Source organism: Phalacrocorax aristotelis, chromosome 2, assembly GCF_949628215.1.
Source record: "Phalacrocorax aristotelis chromosome 2, bGulAri2.1, whole genome shotgun sequence".
Taxonomy (NCBI): domain Eukaryota; kingdom Metazoa; phylum Chordata; class Aves; order Suliformes; family Phalacrocoracidae; genus Phalacrocorax; species Phalacrocorax aristotelis.
This window is the reverse complement of record NC_134277.1, coordinates 43,976,972-44,003,678: the sequence shown is the minus strand read 5'-3', so window position 1 is coordinate 44,003,678 and position 26,707 is coordinate 43,976,972. Positions and strand designations below refer to the sequence as shown.

The 26,707-nt window shown below is 41.7% G+C and overlaps 1 protein-coding gene across 3 annotated transcripts in view; it reads left to right on the top strand.

The window, feature by feature from the left end:
* Positions 1–1,091: 1,091 nt before the first annotated feature.
* The window catches only part of SLC4A7 (solute carrier family 4 member 7), a 93,039-nt gene continuing 67,423 nt past the window's right edge, over positions 1,092–26,707 (top strand). For all 3 annotated transcript variants that reach the window (XM_075083277.1, XM_075083275.1, XM_075083274.1), the window contains exon 1: positions 1,092–1,331. In XM_075083277.1, coding sequence (XP_074939378.1) covers positions 1,284–1,331 — 48 coding nt within the window. In that variant the 5' untranslated portion in view covers positions 1,092–1,283. The remainder of the gene's footprint in view (positions 1,332–26,707) is intronic.

Below are 26,707 nucleotides of genomic sequence, written 5' to 3'. Positions count from 1 at the left end.
CCAAGCCATTCAGAGTTCATGTGCTGTAGGTAACAAATAAGCACTAAGTCCAAAGCATCCCGAAAGTGGGCTGGGCTATCGGCTGTACTGCACATGTTGTGGAGTTGCGTGGCATCTCTGCCCCACTGGGGCACACCAGCGCGTTGCATTTACGGTGTTAGAGCTTCATAGACAGCTCAGCCCAGATGTCCTGGGCAAGTAAACGCTGCCTTCTGGTCAGGCCAGGCAGGGTTTCAGGGTGGAAAAAGGGGCACAGCACACAACTCACCCAAGCTGTAGTGGGCGTAGTTAAGAGGGAGAAGCCCCAGGATGATGTAAGGATGTCAACAAGCATAGGAAGTGTGTAGGGATGGTTCATGTGCTGTGTTTGTGCACGTTCAGTCCTATTAGAACAAGGTGTTTTAGAATCAAGTGCATCCAAGGAGGGTGCAGTCTTCGCAGAAGCAGACAAGGCGAAAGTTATCTCTACCAGACAAGTGTAAACAGCTGTTTCGTTCTAAAAACTTTTACTGGGAGCAAAGCTTTACAGAGGCAGCCAAAAGCACAACCTTGACGCTTCCCCCCACCCCCAGCCTTTTGAGTAAAGGATTGTTGGAATATTTATACAAGGGCAAATAATATTATTTTTGGAAATGACTGACTTATTTTGGTTGCTTTTTTACAAAAAAGATCAGCCCGAGGCAGGCACCTGGCATGGAAAATTTCAGCGTGCGTGGTGGTTAACGCTTGGCAGGAGTTACCAGCGGGCGGGAAGGGGTGCCGCGCGAGGCAGGCGTCAAACGGCCGCCGTCACCGGCTACAGCTCTGCCTCCGGCGGCTCGCGGCTCCCCCCGCGCCCGCCGAGCTGGGGCTGGAGCTTTTCCGTCCGGCGGAGCCCGCTGCCCCCGCCCCGGCCCCAGGCAGCCTCCGCCGGGAAGGCGGCCTCAGCGGCAGTTGAGGGTAGGAGAGGCGGGGCGGGGCGGGTGCAGCCCGCCACGCGGCCCCGCGTGGGACCGCCGGCTCCGCAACCCCCTCCCGAGCCCGGCCCCGCCCCGCCGCGCCGCGCCAGGCGCTTGCGCTCCCGCCCATTGGCTAACAGCGCTGCCGGTCACGCGCGGGGCGGGGGGAGCGGGCGCGCCGAGTCGGTCTGGGCTCGGCCCCCGGCGCGGTGAAGCAGTCGCGGCCGCCCCGTCCTGAGGGCACCAGTGCTGCCCGCCTCCCGCAAGCACCCAGCCGGCCAGGCACGGTTCGCTGCCCGCCTCCCGTTCCGCTGCCCTCTCGCGAGCGACCTCGGCGGGGCCACGATGGAAGAGGAGCGGGCGGGCGAGCAGATGAGACCGTTGCTCACCACGGTAACGCGGGGGTGGCTGCGGTGGGGAGGGAGGGAGGGAGGGAGGCAGGCGGGGGGGGCCGCACAAAGGGCCGCCACGGGGCAGCGCCTCCCGCGTCGATTTGCCGGGGTGACCCGCACCCCCTTTGTCGGGGACGCGGGCCGGGTGCGGCAGGGAGACCCTCTTCTGGTTCCCCATCCTTCGGCGGGAGGCGGCAGCGGCGCGGCGGGTCTCCAAGCGCCCGGGGCTCCCCGGCCCCGCTCGCGGGGTGAAGGAGTGGCCGGTTGGGCGCAGGTGTGCCCGCATGCCGGCCTCGTGCGCACCACCGCCTCCCCCCCCCACCCCCCACGCCGCGGCGGGCGGGGGGCAGCGTGGCCGGTGGAGCCTTTGTTCCGCCGCCGGCTCCGGGCGCCGCCGCGGCGTGGGCTTGGCTCTGCCCGTGCCCCGTCGCCGTGTGCCTGTGTGTGTCTGTCCCCCGCCTTCCTTTGTGAGATCCCCGCGGGGCTCGTGCCGGCGGTGGGCGGTGCGTCTCCTCCTCCCCCCCCCCCCCCCCCCCCCCGTGGCGGCCCCCGGCCCCGGTCGCTGACGAGTTCCTGGGCGAGGGAGAAGTGCGCTCACATGGCAAGCGCTGAGCAACCCCCGTCCTCCCGTCGCGCGGTCCGGTCGGGCGGCGGGTACGGCTCCCCCGCGGGTTTCTGGGCTTTGGGGTGGGGGTTCGGGGGGCGGGAACGTTGGTGGGGGGAGATAGATAAAACTACGGAGCTCGGGTTCGTTTCCTTCCCGGGCCGGTGGCGAAGTAAAGCAGACATGTGTTGCCTGACTTCCTGTGCTACTGAAAAATACATGTGGTTCCACAGTTGTAATTTCCCCTCCCTTCAGATGACTCAAAGTCTGGATTTTGTTAATGAGCCTCTGAGCCCTTACTCTGATATTCTCCTTCGAGGCCTTTTCCAAAAAGGTGTCGCACAGCAACTCGTTTTCAGTGCCTGAAGAGGAGGGATGTGTAGTTTGTGGCACAAAGAAAGCTGTGAAGGACAGAGAAATAATACTGAAAACATGTGAGTTTTCATCATCTTTCCGCTACTTTCCAAGGCGAGACATGAGTCGCATTTGATAGAATTGGCAATCTAATGAAGTGCTAGCTTCCTGTGACATCAGTGTGTTTAGTGTGCCTTTCCTTTGTTATGACAAGAGTCTTGATAACTTAGTGGTTCAAAGGTCCATTAATTTTGCAAATTCCTTGGATTATTATAATCCTTGTATGTTGGCTTTGGAAATTAACATATGTGCTCACCCCTCAAGGTTTTGTAGATCTATTCTGGACTGCTTCTCCACCTTCTTGTCCCTGCCCCAAAAAGGCATATTCCTAATCTGTGTTAGCTTGTTCAAGGTAAATTCCTGGTAAGAGCAGACTGCTTGATAAGTTTAATTAGTGTTAAAACCGCCTTCCCTCTCTGTAGGAGGTCTCTCTTCTTAGCTGGCAGGAGAATACTCCCATCTAGTAGAGATGTTAGGCTGTATGGAGCAATTTGGAAAAGCTTTGGGCTTCAAGTGTATGTGGATAAAGTGGAAGATGCTAATGCTACCCTCAGGTGAATCTGAATGAAAAGAGGATTACAGATTTCAGGAAAGTCAGTGTGCCCTGAGCACAACTTTGTCAGGCCTGGCAGGAGTCATTTAGGTTCTCTTGTGACAGAAAATAACTAGGGGCTTTTGGGACAGACACATAAGGTGCTGTACTACTTACTGCATGGCCATTTTTGGTGTAGGTGCTTTGAACAGAGGCGCTCGGTGGAGCGGTCCAGGTTGGTTTCCTCGCAACAGCAGCGCCTGGTCAGGAGCCTGACCTTGGTGCTGAGACAAAACTGAAATGGTTAGAAAAGTGAGAGAGCAGGAGGATTGGTAGGAACTAGAGAAAAGGAATTTCTAGGGAAAACACATGAGGTAAATGGCTGAAAGAAAAGACAGGACATGCTGATCTTTGGGCAATTTTATAGTATAGCAGTCTGGGATTTGCTGTGGTTTTTGTATGCAAGAGGTATTATTTTGTATACACGAAAGCTACTTAATACAAAATATATGTGCTTTTGACAACACAGCTTGACTTAATTTTTCTAATCCTGTGCTTCTTGTCATACAGGGTACCTTCCTGCTAGCAGAGCTTGCTGAAACTGCTTACATGTGCATAGCTTTTTCAGACAAAAAAGTCTTGGTAAGATGAAAGGACTTTGTAGAAAGTGTGAAACAAATCTGGGAACTTAAGTGCTGCAGCTTAAAAATACAGAAGCATGATCAAAGAAAGAGCTACTTCAGTGCTGGTAAATCAGGTGGTTCTGTGTTTATGTAGTGTTAAATATGTAATAAGTAATATCTGGTGCCTCTTGTATGGAGGAGCACCTCTGTCAGTCAACACCCCCCCCCCCCCCCCCCCGGATTTATTTAATGAAGAGTATAAAATACCCTTTAACCTTGCTTGTTTTGTATTTTAGGTTCAGTCTTAAAGAAGAGAATCATCAAGCATTTAGGATATTGGTATTTTGAGGAGACTGCTTGGTGGCAACGTGTACATGAAAGTCAGAAGGGGGAGGTGGAACAAATGCCTGATATAGTTAATACAACCAGAGAGCAACCGATAATCAGAGCACCTGGGACAAGTAGGGAATACAATAGGAAAATGATATGTAACTGCATAAATCCATGGTTCTTTCATACATTACATACTGTAAGCTGTTCTGCCCCTCATCTGAGAAAAGCAACGCAAATGCATTATTATTGGAAGAGGTTCAGTGAAGGGCAGCATGATACGAATTAGTCCCTAGATGAGAAATGATTGAGCAGGCTAGGACTTGTCATCCTAGTAGAGATGATGGGACACTGACATGGTAAGACTCTATAAAACTCCTGTGGAGAGAGCAGGTGAAGATGGAAGAGGAGGCACACAATTAAATGAGTGTTAGACTCTAGGTTCAGAACAAAAGGCGATGGTTCCTCACTCAGTGTAGGGAACTTCCAGATATACTTGCTGTACGAAGTACACACAAGAATTTTTTGTGGACTTGAGGGGAGGTTGGACAAGCGTTGGAAGGCAGATATGTTGAGGTTGGTAAATGGATGAGCAACAGCCTCAGGAAGTCTGAGTTGGAAATAGCTGGAGGTTGTGAGAGTGTAAGGAGGAGGAGTTGTATGCTTGTCTTGTTTTTCCTCTTCCCTCAGCAGCTACCTACGGTCGTTCTTTTTTGGTTTGTTTAAATAGGAGTGGAGCGTGTTAGTATGTTGCTTTCTATACAGCGGTGAGTTCGACAGTTACAGTGATGGTATTAAAATGCTTGATACTGCGTACCAGTGATCTTGGTTCTAGCTTCCAGTTTTTGCCCTGATGGTCTTTGTTACAGGGTAGTTTGGTGGGTTTCTTTGTGACAGCTGTAAGTAGCATTTAAAGGAATGTATACTGCAGTTCTGTCTCTATAGCTATTTTGCAGGTAATATTTTCAAAATATGTTAGCTTAAAAAAAAGTAAAAAGTAGATGGAAACTTTTTTCCTGTAGTATTTGGTACTACTTCACGTATATCATAAAATGTTCACAAGGTCATAGACTGTGCAGTATGGCTAAGTAATGGGTTTATATTCCTTTGTGTCTTCCTTTTCTTCCCATGAAACAAATCTGTTTCTATCACTGTTCTACTATAGATGATGATAGAACTGAAAGTAGCTCTTGGTGGAGAAGGGCATGTTTCCAGGCTGCTTCTGGCTTTCCGAATCAAAGCGTTAAAGAAATGTGGTCTGCTCTATCTCACTGAAGAGGGCATTAGTGTCCCTGTGCTTTTTCTGAAGTGGCTATGTGGTTGGCTACGCTTTTATTTTTTAACAGCTGTGTATGCACATTATCAGGTAGGCTTTAGACTTAACTCTTCAACAGTGGTTGTGTTTCAGTGACAGCTCAGGGCTCTCACTTCAGGTTTCCTTTGAAGACTCTTTCAGGTACAGCCCATTTCACCAACATATACCATTGCCTCAACATTGTCTGTCTATTCTTTTATACTGGTGCATCTTTTTAGTGCAACAGGGTAGAGTGTGGTACTCCCAACTTCTCAAATCCATAACAAAACCCATGAAGGCTTGTAGGGTGACAGATGTCAGAGCCACCTGAAATTAAAAAAAATAACAAAACTAGAAGTATCCTATCAGAATCTGCTAGTAGTTACAACTTCAACAGTTTAATAATCATAAATACAAAATGTAACATGTTTTCTCTTTCCAAGTAAAATCTTAAATATAACTTAATTTTCATGAATGGATTTCAAGGGAGAACCAGGTATTTGGTGATAGCTAGACCAGAATACATGGTTTCCAGACTAAGCGTTGGTCTGGTTATTGCATCTCATATAGCTTGGTAACTTTGTCTAGCTATGTAGTACTTCTCTTAGGTGGTTATTGAAACAATTCCTTTCAAAATATGTTGTAAGTCTTGATTTACCTTGGTGGTACTCCATATGTAAGAATGTAAGTAGCATCAGTACAGTAAAACAAAGTTTTGCAGAACTGACTACTTCATATCTTTCCACATAATCTTGGGTGACTCACTGTTTTAGAAATTACATAGTGGAAAGTGTTTTTTTGTGTGTGTGATTCTTGGCCTTCTTATTTGATGTGTGGCTTTTGTGATGGTAAGTCCAATGACAGGTCTCTGAAGCATATTGTGCTGGTACATATACATTTTTTTTTTTTTTTTATTAACATGGTAGGCTCAAACTGGTGTTTTCCCTTTATGGCTGGACAAGGGTAACTGAGGGTATGTTTGTACTACATAATTGAGGACTGTGCAGGAAACCTTCCTCCCCCACACGTTCATGGCATCTGGCTGAACACATGCTCTCCACAAGTTAAAGCGATACAGTTATACTGGTGTGGCAGGGCCCTAGCTAAATAGCCCTGATGAGAGAGAATTTTGCTAGCTTGACAACCGTGCAGACTTGAATCTATGACTTCTGAGAGAGAAGCTGCTTTTCTGTGTTGTGCTGTTTGGGTAGGGTGCATACCTCGTACAACTTGCACCATGCAGTGGGCTATGAGCAATGTCTCTGATCACCTCTGGGTTGAAGTACTGTAAGCTGCTATTAAGTGTATGTGCTGGCAGTCACCTTGAGTTCTGAAAAAGTTACCATGGCTGTCAAAAACTTGATGTGTTACTTGAGAACTTTCATTAGGCTTCACTGCGGTAGTTTTATTTGCTGTTCAAAATAAGCTGTAGGGTGTACTAAGTTGACTAGTTGTTGCTTTATATCCATGTGATTGATCTGCTTCAGTAGGTCACTTTTGACATGTCACCATGATTGTTGTTGGCTTTTGAATATTGATATCCTTTACACAAGGGTCTCTCATAAACAAGATCTTTAGTGACCCTGAAGTAGTACTAAGCAAATAGAACTGCTCTATAACTAGTGATTGATAAGATACAGAGTATAACTTGAATATGCTTAAACTCTGCTAGAGAAGGGCTCCAAAGAGCTGTCACGCTTTTGGTATAGCATATTCTGGAATGAAGTTTAGGGACATTTCAAATTTTTTGCTGAAAGTTAAGATAGCTGTCTAGCTAATGTTTTGAAATAGTGATATGAATAGTGAGATTCAAATGAGGTTTTTGTACCTAAGCACATGGAGAAAAGCACCACAAACTACTGAACCCTGTAGATCAGTGAATGTCTGAATGCATTTTGGTTTTTCTACATATGATCTTAATGTTCTTAATTATGTATTTCTAAATTTACATCTGCACAATTAGCAGTAGGTGAAAATGTTACAATATTATTTTTAAAAAAGTGCAACATCTGCATTTAGAAAGTTGGTCCTGACATCTTAGAAGCTCCTTTTTCTGTTACTGAGACTAAACATCAATTATGTAAGCATCCCAAATCTACTGTGTCAGCATATTTCAATGGTTATTAGAAGGGATTATCTGTGTAAGAGTCTGTGTTAATTTGTGCTTGGCACCCTTAGTGTTACTTATTTCCCAGGGAGTTAAATTTGCTGTAGTAGAGAGGATGTTATGACAAAGGAAGCGTGTATTTTAACCAGTAGATGGAGCTCCTTTGGTTACATATCAGCATGCCTATTTATGTAAGTTCTTGAAAACTTTGTTTCTTAAAGTCTCTTCAGTCATTTTGTCCTCAGAGTATGGCTCATAGTTATTTTATCATTTCTTTACCTACAGAGAGGACTGTTTTATTCTTCCAATTACAGAGCCAGGATTGTATAGCAGCAAGGCTATTCCATTTTCATAAATGTGCAAAAAAGAGTGAATGCTTGTGCTTTACGGGAATTACAGTTATCTCTACTCACGTGGGACTGAACAATTTAGTGCTCTATAGCCTTTGTACACCTTGTGTTGCCTGAAGTAACATTTTGGAATATTGATCTGTAGTGTTGTATCTGACAGTCAGGGTGCTCTTGTGACTTCTGCCCAGGAAAGGCTGTTAGCCTGAACTGAGATTTTGTTTTTTTTCTACTCCAGTGCCTTAAACTAAGTTGACTCAAAGCTATGTAATGGAATGGTTGTCCTATTTGGGCATACTGGCACAAGTTGTCTTATTCCAGCAATGCTGGAGTGCTTCATAACCTTGAAACACCCCTGGCTTATTAATTCTAGCAAGTCCCATTTTAGCAGAAGTATTTGCAATGCTGTACTTGTTGTATGATCTTGTATCCTCCTTCAGCATCCACTTTTCTAAAAGTTACATTTATGTTTTTCTTAGCGCTTGACTCTTTGCCCCTGCATTTATACTTAGTAATGTACCTGATAGAACTTCCCTTTCAGCCACTCTTTCAAGTCTTCGGCACTAAAGATTATTTTTGGTGAACACAGTGTCAACTTGAAGAGTAGGACATTATTCAAATCTTCATCTTGAGCTCTTTCAATATATGGTATTTTGTGAGGTATAGGTGTGTCGTTGTCTTCCCCAGATTCCCGCTGTGAGAGAATTTGAGATTTCTTGTGACTCAGTTTTTGCTGAGCTTTTTTTTTTTGTGTGTGTCTACTTATTCAACTATATCGGAAGTTTAAATTTCTGCAAATGATACAGAATGAATACTGATATTTTTCAAAACATGTAGTCATGCTGGAAGGCATTTAGACTTGTCCTGTAGGCAGTATGGCTAAGACAGTATCCTGAAATACCAAAATATTTTTAAACTTATAACCAAATTTCAAGGTTGTTTTTTTTTTTTTTTAACCAAAAGAGAGCCTTCAGTAGAAGTTTCCAGATTGGGCACCTGTTGTCAAAGTGTTGCCCCAGTTTAACAGAATTTCTGGAGTCTGCCTCCAAACAAACTGGAGCTTGCTGTGAATGAGGCGTGTGGGCAGAGGCTGCAGAGAGGGAGGGGGAATTACTTACAAAGCAGCATCCCCATCCCCCCACCATCTGATGAATACTGGTATCCTGCTGTTTGACCCCCTTACTCTGCCCTCTGCTACTGCTCCTTCTACAGTACAGATACACTGCTGAGGGTCTGTTAGCTGAGGTCTGCTTTTAGGTGTGGAGAACTGAGGGCTCACATGAAACCCTGACTGTTGTTATCTTTTCACTGTGGGGTCATGTGTCTATTAAGTTTTTCATATCTTGAAAAACTATGCCTCCCTAACAGTGTGAAGATTTTAATTCCCCCCTGCCCATTGTTGCACTAGGCTAAATCCACTGCAGTTTCCATGACTAATGTCTACTAAATATATGCTGGCTGTGTCTTGACTGGGATCTATTTTGGGATGAAGAAAAAGATAGCTAAGTGATTGTAAATACTTAGGTTACAGCAAGGGTAATAATTGGTATCATTCCTTGCTAGAAAAAGCTAAGATTTTGCTTCAACGAAAAGTGCCACCTTTGAACACCATGACTGTTTCACTAACAGAGTATAATTAGAAGACCAGACCATCTCTAATCAGACTGTCTTGATGTATATCTTTGTTACCAAATAACAGAAAGAGGTTAAAGCAAACCTGTGTTCACAGAGGTGTTGTAATAAAATCTTCTTTGGTGCCCGTTTCTGGAACATGACTGTTTCTTGGTGCAAAAAACACTGTTCCCATGTTAAGAGATTCAGGCTGTTGTGTTTTGGATCTCAAAAGTCAAGCTAAGTGGAAGCATGTGTGATTTCTTTCTTTTAGACAGGGTTATGAGTAAGCTAGTACAGCTAGTAAATAGTTTATTGCTAACTGATCAGACTTCAAGTTCACATTTAGAAGCCCTGATTGTTCAGAGTTTCTCTTACTTTGTAAGAAGAGGATATATAGCAGATACTAATGTGTATAACACCATGTTGTACAAAGATCCATTTTCTGTTTCTGTTGTATAACTTCAGTTTTGGACAAAAAAAGTTAAAATGTGTGTCCTCCTCTTCATACTGTCTTCCACATCCATTGTTAGTTTCAACTCCATTATAGCTTTGGCTTATCCAACTCCACCCCTGCATGATTAGATAGTGTCTGTATATTCTTCTTAGCCTTGCTTCCACCCTCCATGTACTCTGTTTTGCATTTGAGCTCAGTCACAAGTTCCACTTTCTTTCACGCTGGTCCATTGTCCGAGCTGCTTGAATTCCTGTGTGCAGGAATGGTCCCTCTTGTGCTTTGAGGAGGCTGTTCTTGAAGGTCGGTCAGCTCTCATAGGCTTTCCGTTCACCCTCCGTGGTGGTCTTCCATGAGATTCTACCAAGAAGATCCTGGAACAAGTTGAAATCTGCTCTTCTTAAGTGTTATGCTCTAACTCTATGTACTGGGTCTTGCACTGTACATGGAACTATTTGTCTTTCTCACTTCTCTCAGGACTTCAAGCTCCAAAATTTCATGGTTGCTGTGGCCCAGACTGCTCTCCACATCTCTCTCTGGTTCTTCCTTTTTTGTGAGCAACAGGTCCAGCAGAGCCGTTTCACTAGTTGGCTCATTGATGACTTGCACCAAGAAATAATTTTCAACACACTCAAGAAATCTCCTGGAGTGCTTGTGCTTGGCCGCACCTGGCAGATACCAGTGGTTTTAGGCCCTAGTGTGTTATCAGAGCCTAGAATCATGAAGATTCCTCCAGCTTTTGAATGAAGGCTGCTTCTACTTCTTGATAAGGACATCTGTAGCAGGCACCTAGAACAATATCACCCATGTTGAACTGTTCTCTGATCTTTACCCTTAAGGTCTTAACTGTCTTGTCACTCATTCCAAGCAAAGCAGTGTGTGTCGAAACCAGCCCTTTACATAGATTGAAACCAGTGTTCCTTAACTTTCTAGCCTGGCTTTTCTCAGGAGCTTGTATCTGTCCAATGCAGCATTCCAGCCATGCGAGCTGTCTTGCTCTCAATCTGTAATTCCTGTGAGGTTATAGCTCTGCAAGGACTAAGTCCTCCTGTTACTTCCTGTGCTGGGTGCACTTGTGTGGAAGCACTTGAGATGGGCCCCCAGGCGTGCCTCTTTCACAGAAGTGCGAGAGCCTTGTCATGTGTTCCCTATGTCTTCCCTTCTCTTAAGTGTCTCAACCTTTCTCTACCATGCCTAGTTTAAAGTCTTATTCACAAGCTTCACGCGCTTCATGGCAAAGATACTCTTGCTGCACTTTGTCAGATGGATCATTGTTCCTGTGGTCATAGCAGTAAAAGGTTTTCTAATAACCACGTATTGACCCTCTGGATGCATCTACTCTGCCCTGAGCCTTTTGCTTCTCACTGGAGAGACTAAGAAACACCCCCTGGACTGCCTCACCCTTCCCCACAGTGCTGAGTAGTCACTCTTGATTCGCTCAGTAATTGCTTTTTGGAAGTGTCACTGGTGTCCATATGGATAAGCAGGAAAGTGCAATAGTTTGAGGGTTGTATGAACCTCAGTCTTTCTGAGCAAGCAGAAGACCTCCCAGGACCGGCACTGTTGTGCAGTGTGTTCATCCCCTCCTGCAGCTCTCTCACCTGGCCACTCGGTCCCTTGAAGATAGCGCATGACCCTCAGAGGAGGCCAGTACAATCACTGCACCAGGGAGGATCAGCAGGATCTCTCTGCAGCCCAACACCTGTGTGGTGACATCCTCATTGTGCAGTTCTTGGAGCTGGGATCTCTGATGTGTAAGGGATGGTTGCTTTGGCTGGTGTTGGAGACTTCACCCTTTAACATGTTGCACAATCTCGAACCGTGTTTCAGGGCCCTTTAGCTTTGTCGTGTGAACTGCTGTGACATCTGTTACCGACATCTGCTAGCTGCCTCTGTTGGCTGAGCCCTGGAGATGTGCTGTGTCCATATTTGTTGTTAAACTATTAAGCTTTACCATCTAGTTCTATTCATAATACAGATTTAAAGCACACATGTTTATGTGAATGATTTGTTCTACTTGCAATTGGTTTCTGATAGACACATCATGTCAATGCTATTTTAACAACTCCAGTGTTGTAAACTTGTAATGACTGCTATTTCTGTAAGGCAGCTATTCATTAATAATAATCATTAATGTTTTTAGTTGGCTGGTGCTGTTGTGTTGGCTGATGGTGTTGCATAACTTCTTGGCCTCTCAGCTTAGAGGGACCAAACAAAACAGATTTTCATGTTTACGTTTTGCCAGGTCATATGCCTGTGATAAGATACATCTCTTTCCCTTACCATGAAATACTTAATGAGGTATTTATTAAATGCTGTTATGTAGAGGGGAGACAATTCTGTCATATTGGAAATGCTTCAGTTGAAAGGCATAAATTTTCTTCTCTTTTCCTCTGTGATATCTGTAAACATATTTTGTTGCAGGTGGAAACATTGCAGCTTCGGTCTATGTTCTAGGAATTACATTCTTCACCCCTGTTTTATAGAGGGGGTTTTAACCTGAATAATGCTACTGGTGCTTATTAGAGCTAGGTAAAACTAGAGTGTCGTCTTTTCTAGTTGCTCCCCAGAAAGACAGCTTAAAAGAAGGAATCCTTCTGTGCGATCTCTAACTTCTGAAGTCAAAGAACTGATTATAAGCTCTTTAATTAGTGTTCTAAATAATAAGGAAGGATTAGACTACTGCTAGGTTTATTGCGTCTTTGTTTCTATTAAAAAAAAAAAAGGTATTGGAAAGATTTTATTAAACCTACTGCTTTTTGTAGGCTAGTGATTTTCTTGCATATTTTTTTTTTTGGCTTGTATAGCACTATTGTGAGGATATACTATTATGTAAGTGCATGCATTTCTTTAACATGTCAAACATTTCCAGACAGACTTTGTGTACGAAAAAGGAAATGAGAAACTTCTTTGTGAATAGCTACAGTTGGTGTTACGGTTGGTGGTAAATTCTTCATTTTGTTTGTCAAATGACTACACCCTACCAGCCACGCATTTTAAAACTGTTTGTATAAAAACAAACAGATAGCATCTAATAGTTATTATGACTCATTTAAGGAAGTGATAAAACCCAAAAGTAGCAGGGTTCCTTTCCTTTTTCAACTTATTAACATTGCTGTGTTTGCCTGCCATTGAGAGATATCAAAAAGGAAATTAAGGAGGCAGATACTCTTGTAATTAATATTTGGTTGAATTGTAGATAGATAATGATAGGATGGGGAGGCATTTTTCATCTTATAAATTCAGTGTACAAAACCAATTATTGGACAATTTTAATTTGGGTTGTAAATACAGGAAAATTTATTAAAGCTTTTCTAACTGATTTTTGTGGGAATTCTTGAATTTTGAAAACTGCTGATGTATGTCAGTCAAAAAAGGAAGGACATCAACCAGTTGTTTGTTTTGGTGGTGGTGTTGGCATCAGTGTTGCCATCCATTACCTGCCTTAACTGCTGATGCTATATCTGTTATTCTATTCTATTGTTCTATAAAATGCTTGCAATTACTTTATGTTTTTTAGAAATGTAACCAGAGTTTATTTTCAGCATAGTTTGAACTGTATTTTGCTAGATTGACTTTGCTTGCTTTTACTGAAACATGTAACTGTATATGATTGTGTGTATAGTAAAGATAAATATTCTTTGGTCTCGTTTTAAACCCAGATGCTCTAGGTAGAGCTTCCTCTAAGGAAGATCAATTTATTGAGAAGTTCAGAGTATGTTAACTTAAAGTCAACAGAATGAAAATTTATTTTTAAACTAAGTAAAATTATAGATTCAAGCCTTTGGAACGGGGGACCCAAAAAGATTAAATATATCTTCCCCCAGAAAGAGAACAAATTAAATAGGGGTAGGATGGTAGATTAATTTTTTTTTAAGGGAACAGCTGTTCACCAAATGATTTTGTTTGACATGATTAAAAGTCTGTTTGTCAAACAAAATCATTTGTTTGACAAATGTACTTAAATTACGGTCCATTTATAGACACAAATATGTTCCAGTTGTTTATACCTTTTGTATAGTACGAATGTGCTTGGTAGGCATCATGTTGGCTTATAGTTAAGGAAGAAGGTGGCATATTCTACTGAGCGAAGACGAATAAGTGTTAGTCTGAGGCTTTTAATCCTTAAGCATGAGTAAGTTGCCTTTGCAATGAAGAACAAACAAATGAAGGGCAAAATATAAACAGGGAACTGAAGAAATGTGATATGCTCAAGGCCAAAGAATATACCTGCTACTTGTATTCTGGGCTTTGCATGGACAAAACCTTTTGAAAACACAGGGAAACAAGGAATTCCATGTGCTTTTCTCATTGGTGATGGGGCCAACTGACTGCAGCGCATTTGGTATATTGGATTTTAGCTAATTCTAATCTAGTAAGTAACTTGGAATATGCTGCTTTGTTAAATAAGGTGACTAATTTCTCTCTGTCACATTCAGTGGTTTGCTGTGTGACTGGATATTTATTGTGTTTGCACTTACGGTAGCCCAGCCTGGGTGTCTGGTGATTATAAACTTCCGGATCCTGGAGGCAATGTAAAGGTGATAATTTGCATGTTAAAACAGTTGTTCTCAAATCCAGGTGTACTTTTCCAGATGATGCTGCATATGCTTCAGTGTGTACAAGGGGTGTGCGCTTACCTACTAGTGCACATGTAGCAACTCTATAGCCGTGCTTCTTTGTGGAAGGGGCAGGGGAGTAGGTCTACATTTTAAAAACTGTTGTGGGTTAATTGCATTCACAAATAATTAACTTCAGCTTCTTGGCAAATGGCTTATTTTCTGGGCTACCCTTTGAAGAAGTCTGTAGGGCTTGACGACGGTTAGATAACGAAGTTTCAAACATAGAAGGCTGTAGTCTTGCCTGTTGCCCTAAGGGGTTGCTGCAGAATTCTTTGGGTTGAAATTACCACTGGTGCATATTTTGAGTAAAGTCTCCACTTCCAGGTACTGGGGGAGGTCGTAGCCAAAAGATGAACTGGGTGGCAGTGAAGGCACCAGGGAACCAGGAAAACCTGTATCTGTTTTCAGAAATAGCTTCTAGAGAATGGTGGCAGTATCTTCCAACAGAGGTTAAAGTTTGTTTTAGAGGCTGCAGAAATGGTGAGAGCCGGGGAGAGACCTGGACAACAGCTGTATGGGTGTCAGGGCTCGGAATGGTGCAGTGGAAGGTCTTAAAAGCCCAAGGGAACAGCAGCTGGGGAAGGCAATGGAGCTGAGTACTTGTGGAAGTGACAGAAATGGTATCTATGTTTGTATGTGTGCCTGCTGCTGGAGATGTAATGTAAGTGTACTAGATGCATGAGTTTCTACTTGAGAGTAAAGAATACATATCTCCAAGATGGTATATTGGCTTCTATGTTGTGACTTGCATTACTGCTATTTCTTGTCAAGCTCAAATGATCAATTGTATGTTTGTGGTGATATATCATGAGACTGTAAGTAGTTTAAGGTATTATGGCCGCATTATGATACGGAGAACCTCTTGATTGCTTCAATTGTCTCACAGTATAAAACAGGCTCTTGGGGCAAAGACAGAAGAAAATTTCCTTTCTTGTCTTGAGGGTTACTAAAAAAATTCCAAATGCCGTGAATGGCTACAATAAGCTGTACAATTTAGTGAGATCTGAACAATGGCTCTTTATTGGTGAATGGATTGTTTGTGTGTATTTAAGATTTACTAAATTTGAATGGAAGAAGGTATGTATTGTTACAGAAAAGTAAAGAATGGACACAATTTTAAGAACTGGCCTCCTGTAGAGCTGTATATCAAAATAATTTTGTGTTGTGCGAGTCTAGTATTTCACTAACAGATCATTCATAAACATATTTTAAGTCCACTAGTATTTCTGAAGTGAAGTATAGGCCGGAAAAGAGCAGAATAATCTGGGAACTGTTTTGAACCTCTGCTTGCTTATATAGGAATCATTACAATAAGATGATGATCACAGAAGTGACTTGTTGTGAGGAGTGATACGGGGTGAAGGGGAGCTTGGTGGTGTCCTTCTCTACGCTCTGTGACCAAGGTAATTCTCAAGAATTCTATGGGAAATTCGTGTGTAGCAGTGTAGAGGTGAGTTTTAGGTATGCCTTGACAAGGCTACTGTTCTTCCTTTTCCCTTCTTATTTTGCTTTCCAACTTTGTTGTAAACTGTCCAATGCTTGTCCTTGTTAGAAGGAGCTTTGCCTGACTTTTTTTCTTAACCTCGTCTGTTGACAGATGGCCTCAAAGGAATTGGATTGTCAGAGTGCCCTGTTCTGTGTGAGCATGTGCTGGTTTTGGCTGAGAAGGGGTTAATTCTCCTCACTGTGGGGGTCGGCTACCTTTCCAGCTTCCCGCGCTCTGCCGCGTGTCGGGGGGGGGGGGGGGGGGGGGGGGCTGGGAGGGGCAGGGCCATGGTGGGGGCGGCTGACCCCGACTGGCCAATGGCAGGTTCATTCCATACCATGTGACACCATGACCAATATATTGAGGGGGGGCAGTGGCAGCGCGGAGGCGTCAGGTCGGCGGGCGGCGAGCGGCTGCGGCGCGTGCGGTTTGTTTCGGCAGTTCGTTCCCCCTCTGCCCTCCCTTCCCCCCTCCCCCGGGGCTTTGCGCCTCTCGTTGTTCTCCTTTACATTGCATTTCTACTGTTGTTTCTTTTAATTTTAATTATTAAACTGTTCTTATCCCAACCCACGAGCGTTACCCTTCTGATTCTCTCCCCCATCTACCGGTGGGGAGTGAGCGAGCGGCTGTGTGGGGCTGAGCTGCCGCTAAACCACGACAGAGCAGTAAGTCTATATTCCTGTGATGTGGAAGGATTCCCATGGGATGTCTCCTACAAAAAATGCGTTTTGCAACTCTTAAAAAATTGGCGTGCTTTCTCCACATACCTGCAAAGCATTGGAGAGAAGTTTCTCTTGGTGACTGTAGACAAGTGCCCCTCTATTAAAGTGAGAAAGAGTATTTGCAACTCTACGGTACTTCCAGTGTTTCTTCTACTGCTCCGTATATATAACGGAACACTGAGTTCCTTCGTAGTAGTATAATGTCACCTTTCCTTATGTTACTGTGCTAGTATATCTCAACTTTGGCAAGAATTGCTAAGCTCTAAATGAAATGCATTCTTTGTTCTTTTGATGAATGTAATTCGAAAGCATGGCTTCTCTCTAATGACTAGACATGAGACCCACAGCAGCTTTTCCAGTGTATTAATTCTCGGCAGATGGTAATGAAAACTGAACTGTAAACTATGTCCTGGATGTGACTGTATTTTTTTAAAGTTCGATTCTCCCTGCCTTGTGCTATTTGTATTACCGAAGAAAGTGCTGCTTAAACCCCCTAGGTCCCGAGAAAGCAGTTTTGTTAGAAGTACCAGAAATTGAAGAACTACTGAAAATAAATCCATTTTCCTGTCGATATACATAGTGATCATGCTTTGAGACAGTCATCAGCAGTGATGGCCTGACTTTGCATCACCAGTGTGGGCAAAAGTTTCAAAACAGGTTCTACGCTTTATGTTCTATCTGATAGGTGAATAATCCTATGTCAATCCAAGTCATAGAAAATCCAAACCCATAAACTAACTCTTTGTTGGAAGTGAAACAAAAAAGTCTAGCTGAGCTCATGTAGTGTTAAAGGAACAAAGCTTTTGGTGTAGTTGATTGTGGAACTCTTTGCAAATGAGAAAACTGGTCTTTGTTAAGTGTCCTCTGCTGATTATGTAAGTTAATGTGTTAAACTTACTTGTAGCAAGTAGTTTGACAGTCTTATTAATGGGAATAATGGTTTATGTCAAACTTGTTCAGAGACTAGATGTAATGAAACAGATCCAGAATTACTTGCTTTAAACTGAATAATTGGATGTGGTCCTGTCACAGTATTGTAAGACCCCACTTGAGCAACAAGTCAGTCGTCTTTTCATCACAGAAAGTGCCACCTGGCATACAGCTACAGCACAACAGAGAAGTTTAGGATTGAGCACAGGGCAATTTGTCTTCCCTTGCAGCTGAGAGCTTAGTGAGGTATCTGGTTCTAAATACTTATTGGTGACTTTTTTTTTATTTAGTAAGTCCCTGTTTGTCACTGTATTAGAGAGAGCCTGTAATTCAAGGCCTGCTCATGATGTGTTTGTGAAGAAGTGGTCTCTCACTGCCAAGACAGTACAGCACGGGAGGGTTATGTTCATGGCTGCTTAGATCATGTGTTAGTATTACCCTGTTACGAATGGTAGCTCCTTCAGTGGCTTCCTAATTTAAAATAGGTAGAATTTTCCTTTGTAGTTTCATAAATTTCCAGTAAAAGTAACTTAAGCAGAGGGTGTTCTTGTAAGTTCAAATTAAGACCCAGAGTAGAAGTGAAGCCTGCTGACACAGTGGTCTCAAAAATCTGGTATTGTGGTACAGTTCCTCCATTGTGGAATGAGTTCATGATGGTACTGTTTAGGAGAGCACTTGTGTATATGGATGTGTATGAGTTGCTGATAACATTACATGTTACCAAAAATCCAGTTACGTTATGGAATTAGTCAGAAGTGGAAACAATCTTCAAATACATAGTTTTCTTTAGGCTGTCTTTATTGTTTCATTTAGTTATCAGTAAGTGTAAATATGCATTGCAGTCTTTTCAGTTGCTTTCTGTTTAACATACTTTAACAGACTGGTATTTGAGTATGCAGCTTGATAATTTTCTTCCACAGAAAAGGTTGGAAGAACCATAAGAACAGAGAGCAATGGTTGCACTCTGTACTATTGTACAACAGCTTCCTTTCTGAGGTTCTCGGAATTCCATGGTTTTCTCAATTACATAGTCTGTATGACTAAATTTCAAGTGTTTAAGCATTACAACCTCAGTGGTCTGAAAAAAATGTTATCTTCACTTATATATCCAAATAACTTGTCCATGAGTGAAAACTTGGTGTTAATAGCAGTATCAGCATATACAAATGATTTTTCAAGTAGACTAGGTTCCCCCTAGTGTCCTGATACGAATGTTGTAATTCTAAATTGAACTACAGTTCAGTCTTCCTTTCGTGGGAGAGCTTCCTTTTGGCACGGTTGTTCTGTCCTAGTTAGAAAAGGGTGCCTTGCCCTTTCTTTGAGCCCCTGTCAATGAACACAGAACTCGGACAACATAAGTAGCTTTTAGTAGACAGCTGACCTAGTTATAAATATTTTAAAATATCAATTTGTCTCATTATGCTTGAATGATTTTGCTTTATATATATATTTTTTTTAAGTAATGCTTCTGCTAGTGTTGATTTTGATAATAAAAAATGAAAACTGATTAAAATTTTACGGACAGAGTTTTTTGAAATCACAGTTTTTGAGGAAGTCTGTAAGAGGTTGCTAAAATCAGATATGAAATTATGGCTTTTTAAAAAATTAATTACATCTCAGTCAAAAGCTCTGAAATTGATTTTTAGGATCACCAAAAGCTATATGTCATACTGCCCCAAATACAAAATTGTATTCAAATTTCAATAAAAAGTACCATTGTCTACCAAAGTTGAGTGCTTTACCATCATTCAGATATGATCTCATTTGATTAAGGTTAGCATACACTACAAGCCAGTTTGATTCTGTTTGTTCTGTACATAGGAGATTTTTACAGCATGCTGTTCCGTGACACTTTTCCAGACTGGTTTATCAGCAGTTGATTTTTTTTCTGTAGAGTTAGTTCTGTGAAGAAATATGAGAATAACAGCAAATAATTTGGTGGCTAGGTTAACTTTTTTGCGTGTGCCCTGACTTAAGTAACAGTGGAAAAAAAAGGGGTGGATGTGCTTATAAGGTGTATGATCTGGTCAAATAAAAACTTTATCATTAGAAACATGGCGAGTTACCTAGGGGACAAGTATATTCAAATTCTTCTTATTTAAATATTTCTTTACAGGTTGCTTTTGGCTGTAGGTGGGAAAGTTGCAATATTACCGCTTTTAACTGCTGCTTCTCATACTCATGTATTTTATATTCCATTTTTCAAATTCTCTCCTGTATCAGTTTGAGGAGGAAAACAGTCTTTTGGAATCATGGAATAGTGAAAGCTTGGTTTGGTAGCTAAAAGCCTTCTAGTGAAGATGATGTTCCCCCCAGAAAAACCCAGTTAAACATTTAAAGTTATATTAATGTGTATATGATTAGATACCTGATTGCAGAGATTTGTTTGATATAGTAACACATCCCCAGGGCTGTAAGCTGTAGTTGTTCCTATTTTATATGTCACGGTAAAAGCAAGTGTTGGATTATGTGTAGATGGCTTCTCTACAGATGTGATAGCATCAGAAAGATACATTTATTCTGGAGACTTGGTTTCTAAATTATAATTTAATTTATAGAAACATAATGCAATTGTTTTCTTTTTTTGCTTTCTTTGTTCTCCCTTATCTGATGTTTGTAGGAAATTGATTTGGCTGCCAGATACAGTTGCCACTGTCTAGATCAACTCTTGCATTTTTTTCAGCATTTAAAAATGCCCTCCTAGCTGTGAAATCCCAAATTACAAATGTTAAGATAAAGTTCTTACAGCCATCTGGTATAGCATATTTGATTCACATTGCTGGAAGGTCTTTTGCTTAGGCCTCCAGTCTGGATGATACATTTTATGTATTAATGTTTGGTTTACTCTGTGTTTGACTTAGTATTTTAGTTTTCTGTCTTTTAATGGGATCAATTATGTTTGTAAGGGCGTCTTTAAAGCTATTGAATTTGTATCTTGGGGCTTGATGTGATATACTGAAGCCAGCTTTAGAGTTCCTAGGGCTGGTCACAGTTGCCGTGGTTGCATCTCAGGGAGCATGGGTCTGGCGTAAGCTTACTCTACAAGTTCAAATTTGCCTTAGAAGAGAAAATGATGGCAGTAGAATTTTATTGGTAGACTTTATGCAAGGGTAGATGTTTGTCTGCCTTCCAGAAGTCAATGTGAAAGCCAAAAGCCTGTCTAAATTCCTTGTGTGTGCTCTAATTCCACTTAAATTCAGTCTTCCTTGAGCTTGTGATGCTGGATGACAGTGTACAGATTAAATTCTGTGATACTGTGGCCTAACTGTGGTTATATTAGGAAGACAGGTAACTTCTGTTGCTCATTCCAAAATAATTACAAATCCCTCTGTATTGTTTGGGTAACCTTTTCCGAGAGCACCCTTTTTAGTAGTTGTTGGCTGGTTAGAAGTCCCATGCAAACTCATATGTTAATGCTCTCTGAAGCAGAGAATTCTAAGTGTTTGTTAAACAAATCAAGAGTATCTTAATTTGCATGCCTGTGTTGGATGCCTTCAACTTTTTTTACTAAATAGCCCCTCAAGTCGTAAGTTTCTATGGTAAGAGTCCTACAACAGTAGTTTTTTCTCTTTGAAAGAGAAATGCATGCATCTTTCTTAGAAGTGTTGTGTGGTTATTCACAAAAGGAAAAATTGTAATAAAAGTCCTAAAAAGCGCCCCCCTTTCAGTAGTTGTTCCTGAGACAAAGGATGCAGTAGCTACAAAAGAGGAAGGCTTTCTTTGTGGCTGTTTTTTAGATATCTGTCAGATTTCTCCCCTTGCATTTTGTCAATTGAACTTTCCTGTAAAATATGATGGCACGTATGAATCTGTTGCATCAGAATCAGCACCTTACTTTGAAACTGACATCTCCCAGAATCTCCTGATCAGACACAGCAAAAACATTACATTTCATAGTACATCACAAAATCAGCTGCCTTTTCTCTTCAAACAGAAACAGAAGGAGCTCAACTGCATAGCTTTAAATGATACTAGACAAGGCAAATACGAAACAGAAGTGGTTCGCTCTTTAAATGTCCCTTCAGTGATTCTTCCAAAGGATCTTAGGCTGGCCCCTAGAAGTTTAAATTTCTGACAGTTTTTTTGTCTAGCAACATCTTCCCTTATACAGGTTATTTCAGACTTCTAAGATACTCTGTTGTGCTCTAGAATTGCAGGAGAAAAATGGAAGCAATTTCAGCAAGAAAGTACATGTCTTAAGATATGGCTTCATGCTGAAGCTGAGCTGGACTAATTAGTTCCTGGTCTCTGAAGGGGAGCTATCATTCCCCCTTTGTCCTGTCTCCTTTCCCGTAAGCTGATTCAACTTGTGAAGCTGGCAAAAACCAAACAAAGACTTTTAAAAAAAAAAAACAAACACCCAGTGAACCAAAACAAAACCTGTCAGCGTTAGTCTTCTGAAATGAATGTTAACTGAGTTTTATGTTTACTCTGTGATCAGGAAAGCATCAGATCTAATGTAAGGCAAAGATATTATAATGTCTAGTCAAAATATTGTGAGAAGAAGGGAAAGTGGCATGAGTGGTATCTCTCCATTTCTCTAAGCTGTTAATTTTACCCAAGCTGAGATGTGTAGCTACGACATTGATGTGTGGCTCCAGTACAGTTCAATTCAGTCTCTGCTAGAGTTGCCCCATGGTCCTGCCCTTCCTCTTCTGGGCTCAGCAGTCTATGCACCACCTGCGCCTCACCAGCAGTGAGTGGCATCAGAGCTGAAGTGGCAAAATATTGCCAGCGTAATTTTATTGCCGGATCGTTTCCCTGATCTGTCATGTTGTTGGTTCAGATGATTGCCAGCACAAGCACAAAAACAGGAACTGCGGCTTTCTTTTACTGTCTGCCTTATTAATAAAATACATGTGGATTGCTAGAACTTATTTTTTTTGGTAGCTGTGAATTTACCATGGTAGAGCCTTGCTAATACACTGGTAACTAGTTGATATTCAGCATGTAACAGTGGTAACAGTCTGACTGGTATTCATGACAAATGTAGATTTCAGATGTCCTGAAGTTATTCAGCATTAACTTGGGGAGATGTGATTTGTGGAATGTATTTTGTCTTAAAATAATCTGCAGAAAACACCACCTGAATCCTGTATGTTACACCACTTGGAAAGTTAAAAATGTATGATGAAATTCTGCCCTTGTTCAAATTGCAGTGGTCCTGAACAGGCCTGGAGTTTTTTTAAGAAGAAATGTTGTGGGCCAGCAGGGTGGTGATACCTCCTGCTGTATCATTCGTGCTCCTGATGTTGGAAAGGTTGTTACCTTTGCGTTACAGTTTACATAGAATTGAAGAATGGTAGGGGTTGGAAGGGGCCTCCGGAGATCATCTTGTCCAACCCCCCTGCTTGAGCAGGCACACCTAGAGCAGGGGGCACAGGAACGCATCCAGGTGGGTTTTGAATGTCTCCAGGGAAGGAGACTCCACAACCTCCCTGGGCAGCCTGTTCCACTGCTCTGTCACCCTCACAGGAAAGAAGTTTTTCCTCATGTTTAGGTGGAACTGCCTGTGTTCCAACTTGTGCCCGTTGCCCCTTGTCCTGTCGTTGGGTACCACGAAAACTCAGCACTGTTTGCTGAGCTTTGATTTTGTAGGTAGTAATTTTTGTTCACTGTAAGAGTAAACAGGTTGTCAGTAAATTATTACACAGATACTTGATTTGACTGAGGTGCAATTATATGAATAAAGGAGAATTTGAGAGACAGGAAAAGCTGAAGGTGAAGAGTTGAGCCTTGAGTTCATGTGAGTTGGTGAGATTCATGATCTCTCGCCTTTCTATGAAGAGAAAAACATGGGTGAATAATGATTCAAAAATTACAGCACTCATTGAAAGAATAAATTTTTAATTTATTAACTGCTGATCTTTGGTGTTCTTGTCAAGGAACTGTTCTGTGTGGATGTAAGCTTGGTTTGGTTGTATTTGGAGAGTCTGTCCTAACTGTATAATTGGATTATTTGACTCTTCTCCCCTTCCCTCTCCTTTTTTTCCTCCTGAGGATCAGCTGTCAGGGAAAGGCTTTTGTGTGCCTGTACTTCAAATAATGTCAGTACAAACTAGGTAAAATTATCTGCCCCATATTATGCTGCTTCATATCTGGACTCATCAGCTGTTTACTTCTGTGCCATCTATTTTTCTAGGAGATGAATATTTAATATTTGTACAAGAGATTGTAGAGCATTTAAACATATAGCCTTGGCTACGTGGCCTTAGTAGCGTTGAAATAGCCTGGTTTATAGTTTTGGTGAACTTGCACAGTGATCTAAGGCTTCTTTAGGATAAAGAAAAAATCAGAATATCTCTCAAAAATGCTGCCAAAAAGCCTGGAGGTGAATTTAGGTAAAAGCAAGCGATGAGAGATCTGTTGTAGTTGTAAAGTGAGCAGCTTTGAATTTAGAAAGCATTCTCATTTTTCTGTGCAGGAGCCCCCACTCAAAAAAATACCCACCCAAACAACCCACCCCCAAAACCCCCCCAAAATCAAATCAACCAACCCCCCTCCCCCAGCCTAGCTCAGTGCCATTTGCATGGTGACCACATGCCCATACATGTTGAAGTTAAATTCTTGGTAGTTCTCTGTTAGAACATGGCAAATTCTTTCCATCTGTCTCTACTGAGGGATATTTTTGAGTCCAGAAATAATTAAAGTACCACATACATCTTTTTTGTTTTTCTGCTTCATCAATGTATCCAACTCAGGACTGCAGGGTGATTAATTAAGTAGTTTATACAGTAGAGTACATAGTAATCTCGCTGTTGGTGATGGTTCAGATGACAAATTTCACTGGTATCCTCTCTAGAGCATAAGTATGCAGCTCTCAGAATGATGTGTAATTGTGTAATGTCAGGAGGGCTCGAACGAGCGATCTGCCCCATGCTTGCTCTCAGCATCCCTGTGGCTTGTGGCAGATGAGCTGCAATGTGCTGAGAAACCCGAGTCCAGTACTGGGGTGACACACCAGAGAATATCTGCACAGAATACATCTCTTCCTCCTCCCTGCCCCGTGGTTTTTTTTTTTTTCTTTTCTTTTTTTGGAAACACTCAGTTCGATGTGTACGTGCCGATACAAACTAACTGAAGCAAGCTGAAGCATGCTATGGAGATGTACCTCTTGGGAACTAGCCGTTACATGGAAATCGTATTCTGAAATGCAGGCAGTCAAACTCTCAGTTCTTATGGATAGTTTTATTTCATTAAGTGCTGAGCCACTGCCTATGAAGGTTTCCGTGTTTCCCTTGCTTGAGGGAATAACATCTCCTTAGAGGAACAGCTTATATTTAATTTATGAGTAATAGAATACTCATAGGAAGCTGTTGTTCTTAATATGAGTTAGTAGATTCCCATTTAGTTTTGTTCAGCTTCTTACTATCTGTAGTGGTTTTTGACATACTAACTTTAGACAGTTTGTGTCATACAACTTGCTCCTGCATCATCTTATTTCCCTATCACCTTACCTCTCCTGACTCCCCTGTGACCTGCCCCTGCAATCCAAAATAAAGTCTCATTTAGAAGTACTGTCTTACTGTCTCATGGGTAGGTATTTCTTGTTTTTTATATTCTTTTCTAAAGAGAGGTACTTTCGAGTTTTGTAGATGGTATCCTTTCAGATAGATGAAGAAATGTGGCAGTGAACTGGGTTGGTTTTTTTGGCCTGCAATGTTAGAAAATATTGTTGTGTTCGTTTTGTATATTTGTTCATATAAGGAGGGGTTGAGTTTGGATTATGGATGGAACTCTTCAAAACAGGGCTTTAAAGTGTCAATAGAAACCTCATAACAGATCTACCAATTTACAGGTGTGTCAGTGTGTCAGTATGGCCTCTTCGCAAGCAAATGAGCACTCAGTTTCCTTGTGTTCCTACCTGGCTGGGTCTGATAGCTCGTGGTAAATCCTGCTGAGAGCACAGTCCTGTCCACCACAGTTACTTTAAATAAAACCATGCTTTTGTGTCCTGCCATCTCAGAATGGCAGATTAAGCACAACTCTGCCTGCTAGAGACTCTGCAGACCCAGCAATAAGGCAGTTTACTGCCACTTCATGATAGACTGGAATCATAATTGCGCTCTCATTTTAAGAGCAAGATTTAGAGGATAGGAAATAAGAGGTTATGGCTGTAGTAATACATGTGGCTTGCTGATGTGTTAATGCTAGTGTTGCTCTAAGGTGTGATGGGAATATTTATACAGATTGATCCAGAAACTAGTCATAACAAGTGACAGGAAAATTATGCTTCTAATCCATTGTAAACGTTTCTGCATTCCACCCCATGGTTAACGGAGGTTTTGGAATTAGTTCAGTTTAGTACCTTTTGAGGGACTGCTTACAAGGAAATCATGGACTATATGTTGCTTATGAAAAGTTTTGCTAAGAGCGCAGATGAAATCTTTGTTTTCTGTCTGGAGAATAGATACATATTTTTTTGGACCTGTCTTTCAAAAAAAAAAAAAAAAAAAGCCTTTGTAGCCGGAGATAAGCTCAAATAAGTGGAACTTGAAGGGGTATAGAAGTGAAAATTAAGGAGGAAAGATTGATGGACAAAAACATATGTTTCATGGTAGCTACCTATGTTTCTTTTCTTAAAACAAACAAAAAAAACCAAACAACACAAGCCCTCATGCACTTCATAAAGATTCTTTTGCAGCATCAAGCATATGGTTGAAATATTGCTGCAGCACAAATAGTTTTGCTCTGAGTTCTCAGTGTTGTCACTGAACATGTTCAAGGATCTGATAATTTTGAATGTATTTGCCTACAGTTTATTTTAGAATACTTCTGTAGTTCAGCATGTTGAGACAGTTGCAGTTTGAAGTTGCTGTGTTGTTCTTCCATCTAATGAGAAGCTTTCCCCTGGTGTTTATTCTTAGCTAAGAACAGGCGTTTATCTACAAGGTATTTTGGTATGGGACTTAAAAGACAAAAACTTCCATATGTTAGAAAAAAACCTTGCTTATATATTAGAATGTTGGATTTTTCAGCTTGGCTCTGCATGTACATGTTCTTGGCTTTTTTTTTAAAAATTAATAAAGCTTTTGTGTGGTTTTTATTTTTTTCTTGTGTTCCAAGACTGAGTATTAATTAGAAATTGGTTGACTACAGACCAGAAAAAGACTTCAATAAAGTGCTTCAGGGAGGTTTTTTTTTTAAGTTCCAAACAAAGAAAGTATTCTTTCCAAAACTTATATTAAAAAAAAAAAAAAATCAAAGGCGAGATTCTCAGATGCCCCCTCCCCCTCCCATTCTTCCCCAAAGGAGTAGACAGCCTCTTCCCACCTGCCCCACCCTCCAACCTAAACACAAA